The sequence below is a fragment of the Pygoscelis adeliae genome, unplaced genomic scaffold (assembly GCF_000699105.1).
Source record: "Pygoscelis adeliae isolate BGI_AS28 unplaced genomic scaffold, ASM69910v1 Scaffold306, whole genome shotgun sequence".
Taxonomy (NCBI): domain Eukaryota; kingdom Metazoa; phylum Chordata; class Aves; order Sphenisciformes; family Spheniscidae; genus Pygoscelis; species Pygoscelis adeliae.
This window is the reverse complement of record NW_008825072.1, coordinates 2,311,409-2,324,338: the sequence shown is the minus strand read 5'-3', so window position 1 is coordinate 2,324,338 and position 12,930 is coordinate 2,311,409. Positions and strand designations below refer to the sequence as shown.

General features: G+C 37.3%; 1 protein-coding gene across 2 annotated transcripts in view; it reads left to right on the top strand.

Annotated features, from left to right (window-relative positions):
* The first annotated feature begins 373 nt into the window (after nt 1-373).
* MAST2 (microtubule associated serine/threonine kinase 2) overlaps nt 374-12,930 on the top strand; it is a 173,576-nt gene continuing 161,019 nt past the window's right edge. Inside the window, exons 1-2 of one of the 2 annotated variants that reach the window (XM_009326585.1) lie at nt 374-516; nt 4,144-4,286. In XM_009326585.1, the coding sequence (XP_009324860.1) occupies nt 4,236-4,286 (51 nt within the window). In that variant the 5' untranslated portion in view covers nt 374-516; nt 4,144-4,235. Of the gene's footprint in view, nt 517-4,143; nt 4,287-12,930 lie in introns of those variants that run through there. The other variant, XM_009326583.1, reaches the window with a different exon arrangement.

Here is a 12,930-nt window from a genome sequence, read left to right as displayed (position 1 = left end):
TTTAGCAGGAAATAGCTTGAATCAAAGCTGAGCCTGATTTTTCAGTAGCCTCTTCCTACATACTGTAAGAGCAAATAACTGCTGTAGCATAATTGCCTTTTCTGACTATTATTAATGATGTTCCTTACAGCAGTAGTGTTCAAGGACCATATTTGACTGAGATCTTGTGATGTGCTTTCCACGCAGATATGTGGCACAAAACAGGGGGATTTACAATTTTAAGCAGCTTTTTTTTTTTGGGGTGGTGTGGTTTGTTGTTTTTTTTTTTTTTTTTAAGAGAGTCTCGTTTATGCTTTGGAGATTGTATGTTTCAGAAAACAGATACTTAGCTGTCATTAACAAACTTCTGCTTGTTTTTCTTTCTACAGGAGATGGTAACAGAATCCACTCCATTACATTGCAGGAAGCTCAGCAATCCTGACATCTTTTCATCTGCTGGGAAAACCAAGCTCCATCGTCAGCTAAGTCAAGATGACTGCAAGCTACGAAGAGGTAGTTTGGCAAGTTCTTTGTCAGGTATGCCATTTTGTAAAGACCATGTGACAATTCATTAGTATTAAAGATGTAGTGTTACTTGTTGGCATAACAGTTGTAATAAAAGATACTGATAAGTCGTTTATTTAAAACTAGAGGTGACCTCTTCTTGGGAGGGCATACAAAATTTTATGTAAGAGGAAAGATGCAAAAAGAAATATTAGTAGAAAAGAGTGAAAAAGAGAGATTGGATTTGGAGTGAAATTCCGTATATTGCCCAGGGTGAAAAGTTGGAAGCTAAGACTTTATGTGCAAAGTTAAAAGAAGGGAGCGGTGGAACTTTAGGCAACACAGTGATGCATTCTTACCTCTCTTAGTTTTAAGGCCAGCTTGCCTATTTTGCCATGTTGTTTCTTACTGGGAAGCTGACTTTTATATCAGGTTCAAATTATTATTTAGTTTCTTTTTGGCTTCAAAAGCACTGTAGGCATTTGTGATTCAAAGTAAAAATCTTGCTTGCTAACTAGATGTTTTTTCAGTTTGTGTAAAGTTTGTTTTTTTTCTTGTGAACACAGTCTTCAGCCCTGTCAGAGAATTTAGTTTGTCAACTGTAGCAGCATGGAGTGAGCATAGTCTAGTAATTAGCCAAAAAATGGAGGACCAAGCTCAGTAGTTTTCTTTTTCAAAGACTTCATATGTGGGCTAGGGGATGGTTTCACAATTGTTTAAAGGTGGTACCAAAGTCTGTGATGTTGGCATTAGAACATATAGAGCTGCATGATCGCTCTAGAATGAAATAGCTGATCTGCCTGAATACCACTGCTGTTCTGTAGGGTTAACTTGCAATCCACTGCCTCCCTAATTAGGCTGACTGTTTGCCTATTTGCATGTTAGTGCAAGAACAAGAAGGCTTGGAAACTCTCAGGTGGGAGGGGAAGAGGAAGAGGGTGAAACCACCCATTTTGGCAGCAGCATGGGCTTGACTTACGTGATTGTGAAAATGCATCCAGTCCTGGTCCCTCCGTCCTTTATCAGGGGAAGATAAATATTTTAATGTTTGAGGTGCTAGGTGTAATAGAATTAAATAAGCAGTAAAGTATGCATATTTTGTTTTGGCTTGGCCTTGTCTTAATGTTTTATTTGTAGTAAGTGGCTTGTTTCTGAAAAATGGAAACATTCATAATGTTTTGCACTCATGCAAGTTTGTTCTCTAAGGTAGGTTAATTGCTAGAGGAAAACAGAAGTTTATTAACTACACAGCTGTTGGCTGATTCCAGTGGCCGAAGATAGTACTGTAGGGGTTTTTTTTGTTTGTTTGTTTTTCCCTTGAGTAGAAGTAAGCAAAGAAAAGTAAATAGGAGTAAGCAGGAAAACTGGAGAAGTTCTATTTCTTTTTTAAAAATAATTTTTCTGTTTGGAGATAACATTCTTGTAAACTTTCTGTTCTGAAATGATAATGTTCTCCAGAACTTGTTGCTTCATGTTAATGACTTTTCCAGTTATATAGTCTGATTCAGGAAGGGGAAAAGAGCCCCAACAAGATCAGTTTCACCCAGTTGGGTAAAGAAAATGTAGATGTTTAGATATATATTTTAAATGTGGGTGTTTGGAATGTGTGTAGAACTTGAGGCATGGCAGGGAAAGGCTTTAGCTTCAAGCTCTGTCCTGAAAATAATTCCACCTTATTTTTGCAACAGAAGCAAATAAGTTTAAAGAGTATAGATGATTGTGCCTGCGAACTGGTTGGCTTAGATTTGACTCTTGATGGAATTCTGTCTTCCTGGATTCAGATTTTGTGGACCTAAAGGAGATACTGAGAACTATATCTCATGGAGATTTAAATAATGTTATTCTTGCTCTCAAGCACTGGCATTTTGAACTGTTAGATAATTATATGATTTGAATTGCTATTATAGGATATCTGTGTTAGTGCTTTACTGAGATAAATACAGCAATGTACGTTTCTGTAGTTTTAGATCTCTGCAGACAAGAAGAGTCATTGTATTTACACATAATCTTGAAAAAGAGCAAACCATGAAAATCATGTCCACAGCTGTAAGCAGCTTGAGTGGGACTGGGAAAAAGGTGCTAATATGCTGTGTCTCTCTTTGCTAGCTAAAGTTGAGCCTTCTCATCTCTCATACGCTTTGACTCATTCTATTAATGTGTACTTGGCCCATTGCTCGTAATGTTCACAGAAAATTAACATAAGTAAGTTTAAAAAAAAAAACAGAAAACCAAAAAGACACCACTCCCCGCCCCCCCCGGCATCATGGCTAATCACATTATGTGACAGTTTTCCAAATCTTGTAGCCACTTTTATGTAATGAATGTAATATTTCATATCTAATTCTAAGGTGAAGTTGAATTTGTAAAATAGCTCGCTGCCTCTGCGAAAAAAACTATTTTTCTACAGTATGTGATTAAAGATGTAACTTCTTCCTGCTACTTACTGCAACGAATGTCTTAGTCCCTGTGATTTCTGTTGTAGTGTCTGAGCATGTAATAATCTGTTGAACACAACTATCTTCACCATGCTTGGAAGGGGGTGTGTGTAATTTAGTCTCACAGTCCTAATTTTAAGGAAAAGAGGTATTATTCACTCTCATTTTGCAGATGGTGAAACTGAAGCACAGAGGTTGACTAACCAAAGTTACAGAGGAAGTCATCTGGAAGCTAATAATGGAACCCAGATTTACAGACTTTTTCACTTATGTGTTTTTAACCACAATACTATCTTTCTTCTCTTTTTTTTGTGAATGACGTTGTACATAAAAGGAAACTGTCAAGCTTGATGGAGTCAAAATATGACCTACTTTGACATTGGTTCTTTCTTATTGTGGAAATTTACTGCTTGACATTTTTCAAAAAGGAGTGTTATATTGTCTAGAAAAAAAATGTATTGAGCAGATCCTTTTAAATGATTACTGTATTTACTGCAGTAAAGTACAACGGTGTGAACTTGTTGAGATAGGAACTACTCTTCTCACTGTGTATGTAGCATGGGAGATGAGCATCTACACTAATCAATCAGATAAAAGGGAGACTTGGGAAACAGAATGTTTTGCTTTTAAGATAATATGATATTGCTGAAGAGTGAAATTTCTTAGACAGAAAATATCCATGCATGGTTCAAAGCAAAACAATGTTTAAACATACACTATATTCTGATCACAGCTGCATGAAATCTACTGCTGAATGTTCCAATGGTAGGAGAAAGTGGGGATGTCTAGATGGCTAAGCTATGTAGAAGAGGTAATATTTTACAATTATGAATGTATTTTTGTAAGAATTTTTAAAATTATACTTAAGAGAGTTTGCAACATTAACATTGCCTCTCTATAGGGCAGTAAATTGTTTAATTGGCAGCAAATATTGTTTCCTTTGTAAGCTGTGTGAAGTATAGAAAGATATGAAGCGATAGAAATCTGCTTCTACAAGGTTTTGCATTTACCCATTACCTCAAAATGTAAACTAGATTTTTTGGAAATACTTAGTTATCAAACATAATGAATTCACAGGTAGTGTGCCCTTACAAGTTCTAACCTACCAAAACCTTTAAATTGCTTTTTTTATTAAACGCTTTTTTTCCACATGCAGTATTTGTTTTCAGCATTTTATTTTGAACTTTAAAAACAAGCTGATAGTATCTTGGTTTTGTTTTTAAAGGAAAACAGCTACTTCCCTTATCAAATAGTGTCCACAGTGGAGTGGGACAGACAATATGGCAGCCACCTGGAGATACCTCAAACCTGGTCCGCATGAGAAATCAGTCCCTAGGACAATCTGCTCCTTCACTTACTGCTGGTTTGGTGAGTGAGTCTGGGAATACTCGTGATGATTTTGTGCTATAAATAAAAAGTGGTGTGATCCTGTGCTTTAGTTCCTACCTTGCTTTCCCTGCTCCTGCTCTGTGAATGCAGCATTTTGTTCCTGTGGGCCCTTTTTAGGGTAGAGGGTGAATTAGGAGGAGAATACGTTCATCCTGCTTTTGACAAAAAGCAAGAAAAAAATGTCTGTGTGAAAAATAATTTCTTCTTGGGGGATGCTCCTTCTCAATGCTACTTAAGCTGCCTGATACCTGAAAAAAATAATCACTGGAAGTCTAGGGCGATGTGAGCATGGGAACTTGACCATTTAAAACAAGTTTAATTGGGAAACAGCTTTCTGAGTAGCTACCTCTGCCTGTTTCCCTAGAGAATAGCTAGGGGGATGAAGCTGAAAGGGATAACCGTCCAAGGAATTGAAGAGCTGGAACTGACATCTGCTGTTCTGCGTGGTTTCTGTCAAAAGGTTTTGGTAAAGTGAACGTGTTTTTGAAGAATGTTGCATCTGTCAAATTAGCACTGTCTAAGAAGAGAGTGCCATACAATAGCCTGTATGGCAGGGAAACTCAAATGGCTATTGTCAAGACTGAATTGCAAACCAAAAGGAACATACGTTTTGTTTGTAGATGTTCCTTACTACCTCTAAATATCTAAAATCACTGAAGTGCCAGGAGAAGAAAGATGTAAGAGTAGGAAAAGACAGTTATTTGTGAGCAGTCATATGTGCAACAGAAATTGTTGCTAAATACTAGACTAAAGGCAAAGCTAGAAGCTTTTTTTGCCAAACTTCCATAGGGTTGCCTGTATAACAAGTTTTACTCAAATGAGGAAATTTTGGTGTGCACTACTTTATAGAGCTGCAAGTAACTGGGTAAATTTATATTACATTGTAAGACTGTTTAGAAGCAATGACCCCTTAAGTAAAAGGGTTTACTTTGGATATAGCCCTTAGATTGTTAGCCCTTAGAATTTTTGGGGGGATCCTAGACAGTTTGGCACCACCAGGCTATGAAAAGAAACTTAAATCTTTAAAGTTCAAAAAGCCATGCATTTGTGCTACCACTAATTTTGATTTCACAATGAAGCATTTGTAGTATTAGCATATTCAGACATGCTACTATATTGAAATTCTTCTGATTTGATTTAACTGTGTTGTGTCTTAGTTTGGTGCCTGTTCAGTGTTTGTCTTAAATTTCTATTCTTAGCAGTGGTTATAATTTGACTGTATCAACAGAAAGGGAAAATGCTCACATGAACTTGGCATCTAAGTATTTATCTGATGAGGATTAAAAAAAGTAGTATGTTAAAATACAGGCCTGTTCTCTAGAGGCAGGCAAATGCCTTGAAGCGTCACAGCTTAAGTTAATGAAAATAACTGTGCTTTAAAACAAAGCATTAGTTCTCAGATATTTAATTTGGAATACTAGTTCGTTGCTTAACAGCTGTGTACAGTTCAGCAAGCTGCAGATCTGTTTGCGTGTTACAATTCTGCATATTACTAATATGATGTATTTTCAGTTTGTCATGGCAGTGTTTGTGCTCTCTATCAAATGTTCTGATATGAAACACGATTCCAATAACTTATTTTAAAATAATTTGAAATACTCTGCTTTCTAATTAAAGCAGAGAAATTCAGCTATAAATCCAGTATTTGTCCCTCTGTGATGGTGTTAGGTACTGAAGTATATGGTCATTTTTCTATCTCTGTATACTTCATGGTGGGCTGTATGTTAATTACAGTTGCAGTTAATTAAGCCTAGAAATTAAGAATTTTTACTTGAAGTGGGCTTCTAAAGCAATGACTAAAGAGCTGGTCACAAGATGAACACCTAATGAAATGCAGTGAGACCTGGGATCTTGGAGCTAGTTGCATGTTTGCAGCTGTTTTAATATGCTTGTGGTATTGAAATACGTTTCACAAATTAGAATAGCAAAAGGTCTCTTGCCAATATAATTAATCTCCTTTGAAGAATAGCTCTATTAAGAGAGGAGTAGGTTCAGTAATGCAGAGTGTCATTTTAATATGCCAGCCTTGATTGCTAGAGCATTTAATTCTTTTATCATTTGTTATAATACAATAGACGGATAGCCAGAGAGAAGTGGGAGTGTGGTATGGGAAAGCCAGACTACTCAAAGCTATGTGCATTGTTTCTGCTGCCTCTTTTTGGCACTGTAGGTATCGGTGCATTTTCCTTTGCTAAATTGCTTTGCTGGCATCCAGTAATGTGGTTTTTTTACTTTCTAACCACTACTAATCCTACAGATTGTTTGCTGTGCTTAAATTGCATTCTTTTCAACTTTGAAAGTATTTGCAAAGCAAAAAGATAAATTAACAATAGCAAATCTATAGAAATTAGTTTGCAGCTTCTGAAACAAGACGGATAGCTAGGCTACTTATCAGCAACAACTCAAGAACTGGAAATACATCAAATTCTAACATGCTAAACTACATAAGCACAATTTATTGTTAGACAGAATCTTTAAGCTCGTACATGTGTGATAGTCCAGATTAATGTGTCTGCATAGCAGTTGCCACTAGATCCTTCACTTGAGAAAGAAGCCAGGGCAGACTGAATGCTGAGTGCTGTCATCATGGAATGATAGACATTGATCTGATCTGTGTGCCTTCTAAATATATGTGAAGATTTCAGAGGATGACCTTCAGCTGATCATCTACTCTTAAGACGGATGCCTCTGATCCTAGTAGATTGAATTCTGGTGGGGAGTGTCCTATTTAAGACTTTTAAATCCCTAAGATAGCCAAGGAAGTAATCAGAGAAAAAAAGACATAAAGCATCATTGTGGGCATCTCAGTGGTGTTTTCTGCTCTCAAGACCCAAATATAATAAAAACTGGGGGTGCAGGGAGCATGTATAAAGTGCGTGTATAAGGAACAGAAGGATAATAATGTGGAAAATCTCCTATGACTTAGTTTGGGGGTTTATTTATCTGAAATACAGACCTGCAGGCAGGCACCCTGTTGTAAAAAGAGTTAGAACTTGGACTGTATTTTGAAGGCAGCTGATGTGAATGATCAGGAATATGGATGCATTCTCTCTTACGAAGAAAGGCATGAAGAGCATCAGGGTTTGTTAATTTTAGAAAGGAAAAAGAGCTTGTGAAGAGAAGGTTGTGATTGTTGTAGAGGAGGTAGGTTGAGAATGTCTTTCTTGCAAATATTTATTTTGACAAAACTCAATGTGGATGAAATTGATTGCCAGAAGCAATGCCGTAAGGTGTTAATGTTCCAGGGCTGGAGCATTTATGGGTGGGCAAGGGGTGATTTTCCCCTCATGTTTATTGTTAAGGACAGGTTGCTCAACTGGAGCACTACGCTAATGCTGAATACGTATTTACATTTGTGGAGAGAGATGTGGGTTTTTTTGTGTGTCTCCCACCCCCTTACCCCCCGTAGAAAGCATCTCAAGCACTGTCTCCAGTGTTTTGTGAAAGAAATATCTGACAGTGTGCTACCCATTAATTAGGACTACCTCTTACATGCATTGCTCACTATCTAATGCCCGGAAAAGTTTGAGATGTTCCAAGAATAAGAAACCATGCATGTTCCTTCTGCCAGCTGTGGTGATGGGAAAACATTTGAAGAAGCCTGTCAGTGGAAAACTAGATACTTTTGTGAAAGAGATTTTGAACCTTTATTTTTGATTTTTTTTTTTAATACTTACAAACTTCAGTTTTCTAAAGTGCTCCCAGTACCGAACTGAAACTCGCTGTACTGTCCTTGAACTGAAAAACTGAATGTAATTTTTGAAAACAAGGTTGAGGATTCTAGTTGGGTGGTTGCAGTTCTCTCTTTAGTGTAAACTTTCTTCCGTATATTCTGTACCACATGGTACGTGGTCAGAGCCATTTCTTCATCTTCAGAGATGAAGTCTGCTGACTAAGCAGTTGGTGCTCTGTTAATCCTCTGATGCCAGACTTGCAAGATTTCCTTGTAGGGTCAGTCTCCCCTTCAGAGAATAATTTTAAATGACTTACGGTTTTACATTTTCTTTGTAAGGTAATGGTTAAAACAAAATGAGACAATTGCATATTCTTTGCTGTTGTAGAAAGTGCCAGATAATCCACTTTTCCCTGGTCTTGTTCTAGAAGAAGTTGTTAAAAGAAAAAAGCGTCTCAGATTTTGAATAATGATCTGGAGGATAGAAAGGCTCAAATGCGAAGACTTGAAATTAATAACAAGCTGAAGAACTTCCTGTGTTGAATAACACTGAGCCAGTGATGCTGCCCGTTCAGCCTGATTTATTCTGAATAGTTCCCCAAAGCTGTGTGGATCAGGCAGTACCGAGTGGAATGGGGAAAATGGTCGTCCTTGTGATGGTAGGTCCTTGGCTCCGCAAGGAAGCGCGTATTGGAAACCTGGTAACTGAGACAGACTTCACAGTGTGGCATGTTATCTTTGATGTCCAAGTGGGGTGTGCTTTTCAGATGTAGGAGAGAATATTTACTGTTGAATTTCTAAATTTTTACTCCTTTGCTTTTTTACTTAGTTTTAGGTATATTAGGTATAGAATCATTTGTACTTAATGTATATAGTTTCTGTAATAGTGTATTTCCCCTGCGCAGGTTGCTCTTTCTGCTCTTCATTACAAAAGGATGTACTTCAAAACTGTATCATTCTTGGCTACCAGGAAGAGTGGCTAGTTGGCTACGGGTTTGGGATTGTGGGTGAGACAATTTAGGTAATTCCCTTTAAATTCGGGTGAAAGCTAAACCCGCTTGCCTAGTCTTCGGAAGGCCGCCGCGGGGTTCGTGGTGGTGGTCTGCCATCTGCTGGTGGGCGCTGGCAGTTGACAGGAGTACGCCAACTCCAAGAGCCGGTGAGTTTCTGTAAAACCTTTTTAGAGATCCTGGTAATTGTTAGTGATTTTACAGCACGGGCACGTTATTTCTGGCATCGTGTTCCACAGTAACTACTTGCTAATAATCTGGCCTTTTTTTTTTTTTTAGCTGGAGTATGAATTAGCTTCATATTTTAATACTATACCGTGGTTTGCAAAAACTCTTTTTCTGGTAACAGAGAGATGATGGTTGGGATAGTTATGAAGAAAATAAGTTGTTTTTTTTTTTTTTTAATTATTATTTGGAGCTAATTATAGAAATCATTGCTGTTTGTAATTTTTGGGTCAGAAGTTGTGTTGCCTAGTTGTGTTTTGGTCTATGGCCTGCTAGGTGGTGCTGGAGTACTGGAGGTCTCAGTATAGTGAATTACGTTTTCAACACAAAATGACACCATTGCTACAGGGCCAACCTAAAGAAGAGCTGGAGGTGTTTTTCTGTAGATTATAGCTAAAGGAAACCTTAATTCTATGTTGCTTGTCAATTCAGCACAGAAAGTAATAATTCAAAAGGCCAGATGAAGTGCAGTGGAACTAGAAGTTCAAGCTTCTTTATACTCTGCTTCAAAAACCCTCCTAGTTATAAAAGAAAATTCTATCTCTGGGTCTCCTACTTAGTTCCTAGTGCTTTAATGGATTTTCTGTTTATTATTTAGGATCTCTGCTTTATGCAGGCATCTGGGTAGTGGTTGTTAATCTCACAGTGATGAGGTCTTGGAAGGAGTAGAGTTTGTAGTGACTAGCAGGTATCTGACTAGCAAATTAAACATTACTTTACAAAGCACCATAGTTGATCTTCCACTGCACTCTCCACCTTTCTGCTCGATATGTATGCTGGCAGTGAGGCGAGTGCATAGAGCTTAGACTTCTACCTCCTCACAAAAGAATTAGACGTAATATCTGTCTTTTTATTGAGAAATACAATACTAGTTGGGGGACAAATCATTAATGCCAGTTATGCATAGTTCTACAGAAGCAGACATTTGAATCTGATGAGAAAACTTCATTTACGTTTGTGTGTTCTGAAACATGCAGCTGCTTTTTTCCACTAAATGTTTTGTCATAGATAACCTTACTTTTAGTTTGTATTTTAGGTGGTAACATGATGACTATTTAAATATTGCTTAATACAGCTGAAAATATTTTTGTCTTAAGAATAATCATTAAAGTTATAGCTGATGAAGACCATAAATTGTTTTAGGCAATAGAGAACTTTCAACACTTGACTGTAGAAGTAGAATTTCATATTTTTATATTGTTAGAAAAGCAAAAGATAGCAGAAACTATGGTTGTATGAATGAATTGATTTTATTACTGCCTGAAGGCATGGAAACGACATTTTAAAATAGCAGTTGTAATTGTAATAACCTGATATGGGAAGTAAGTGGCTATAAGGAGATAGATAGAAGATGAGTGTTCCTTGAAGAACTAAAGCAGTGTCCAAGCTTGCATTTGTTTGAAGGGGCTGGGTTTGAGGAAAGAGGTAGGGAGCAAGTTCTAGACAGAGGGTTGAACGTATCGGCGTGAGCTGAATGATAAAACTTGAAAGTAAGAACAAGGAATTTGGATCTGATAATGTGGAACAGTGGAGAATAAGGCCTTTGCAAAGAAGTAAATGATATTGTAAGCAAAGTGCAGAAAAGCTTCTTTGAACGTATTTAAGTATTCTGAGCAAAATCCTGAGCATTGGACAGGGTTTAGAGAGCTTGCAGAGACTTACCTTTGTCACAGCTTTAAGGTATCTCTGGTAGGAAAACTAAAATGGGTATGCTATAACTCTGTGTGTTTTCATGATAGATTCAGGACACATGCTTCACAGTGGCATTCGAAACTGATAGTCCTGACAGGTTTTTCACTAGTAAACTTAATTCTGAATAATTCACTTGTATCTGTGTAAAGAACAGCAAATAATTGTGATAAATTCTGTACTAAAGTTATATTTAATGTACAGTGCATATTATTTAAACACAGTCAGCGTCTTGCTCTGAAGAAACTTCAGCATATTACTTAAACACAGTCAGCATCTTTTTACTAACTTCATTTAAGTGAATTCCATTTTGGAGTGGACTTACTGGCTCAAAGGAGACTTTCATACTTGAAAGAAAATTTGAACACCCTCTCTGTAACCTGAGGCTTGCCATTGTAGGAAATATGAATTCATAAAACTTGCCTTGTGATAATTGTTAGGCACTAGACTGTCAGTTTGAATGATTGCAGTTCTCATTATCTTCAGATACTGCGTGTTATTTTTTTTGTCTATGAATATGTTGAATTGATTTTTGGCACATGCAGTCAGTTCTGTTCCTGACAGCAGCACTATTGTAGGTGTAAAGTGAGAAACTGCTGTAGTGTGCATGGAAAATTAGCTTTTTTTGCTTGAGGAGCTGTGGGGAACTGAAGATAGAATATAAAGAATTATTCAGACTGTCTTGAACACACATTGTCACTGAGTGAGGCTTTGTTCTATAAGGGTGGTTCTGTGGTTCTTATTGACCTCTATATAAAAACATACTGATGCAGACAATTAAAAATTCTGGTTTTCGATTTAAAATATTAGAAAGTTGGCTGTTTTATTTTGGTGATTTTTTGGCAGGTATTTCCATAGAAAGGCCGTGTGAGATGTCCTCATTTAATATTTTAACATGTCTGCCTTCTGTGTCTGGTAACACTCCTGGAAACTGTTTCCTAGGATGTGGTAATAGGAGGATCAGTCTTTAAACATGAAATAGTTTGTTTGCCTAAGTTTCAAACTACTTTGTTCCAGTAATGCAAACTGTTTTGAGCTTTAGGACATCTATAAAAATCCCCCGTAACTCTTTGACTAAGCAAAAGTTTTGGAGATGCTCTAGAAATCAGTAGCATAATCCTCCATGTTTGGCTGCTGGTTTTGGTTTGGTATGTTTTCCTATACTGTATCATTTTGGTTTATCCAAGCCATGCAATGTGGCTTTCCAGCCATCCAAACAGTTTCAGCTCCAGAGACACAGTGATTGTTTATTTTACCACTTGGAGGAAAATGGGAATACAGTGGTTCATATGCTTCACCTCTGAACAGCTGTAGCTCAGAATCTTTCCTACGAGTTAATCTCAAGTGCTTATTACTCTGAGATACTAGAGGGGGAGAGGTGAAATCTCTTGGCAGAGATAAGCATAGCCTTGTAAGTGAAACACGGTACTAAAGCCTGAGACTTACGCAACAATCCTGATATCTGAACTTTGATAAACTAACATACAGAGAGGTTAAGTCATTTGGTCATCAGTAGAACTGGGAGTAAAGCATACCTCACAGACTTTCAGTTTATTAATGCTTGGAAAATGTTTGAAACTCAAATGGATGGTGCTATGAAATAACTTATTCCTGCAGTCGCTGTATATAGTGTGCCTGTGTCATTCTCTTATTTCTGATTGTGTTAAAGATATTTAGATTTTCAAGTCAGTTGTTCAAAAGTCAGGGAATTCCTTGATCTCTTACCTGGCTTTGCTATGTTATTATTGCTAACCTGAGCGCTTCTGCAGGAATTGTGAGTTTTAAACTCTTCCCTGGTGGGAACTGCAGAGTCCTTGTGCTGTGAGAACATGAGGTATGAAGTCAGAATAGCCATTGCACTAGCAGGCTTGATTTACAGTCAATATCCGTAGTTCTTCCCTTTGTGAACAGAGACTATGATAAATAGTGGCCAGGCTGTTTTTTCAAAGCTTTGTTTATTATAGGAATAGATGAGGAGAATTCTCGTATTGTGGCATTTTGATCAGATTTTTTTCCACTGAAAGCA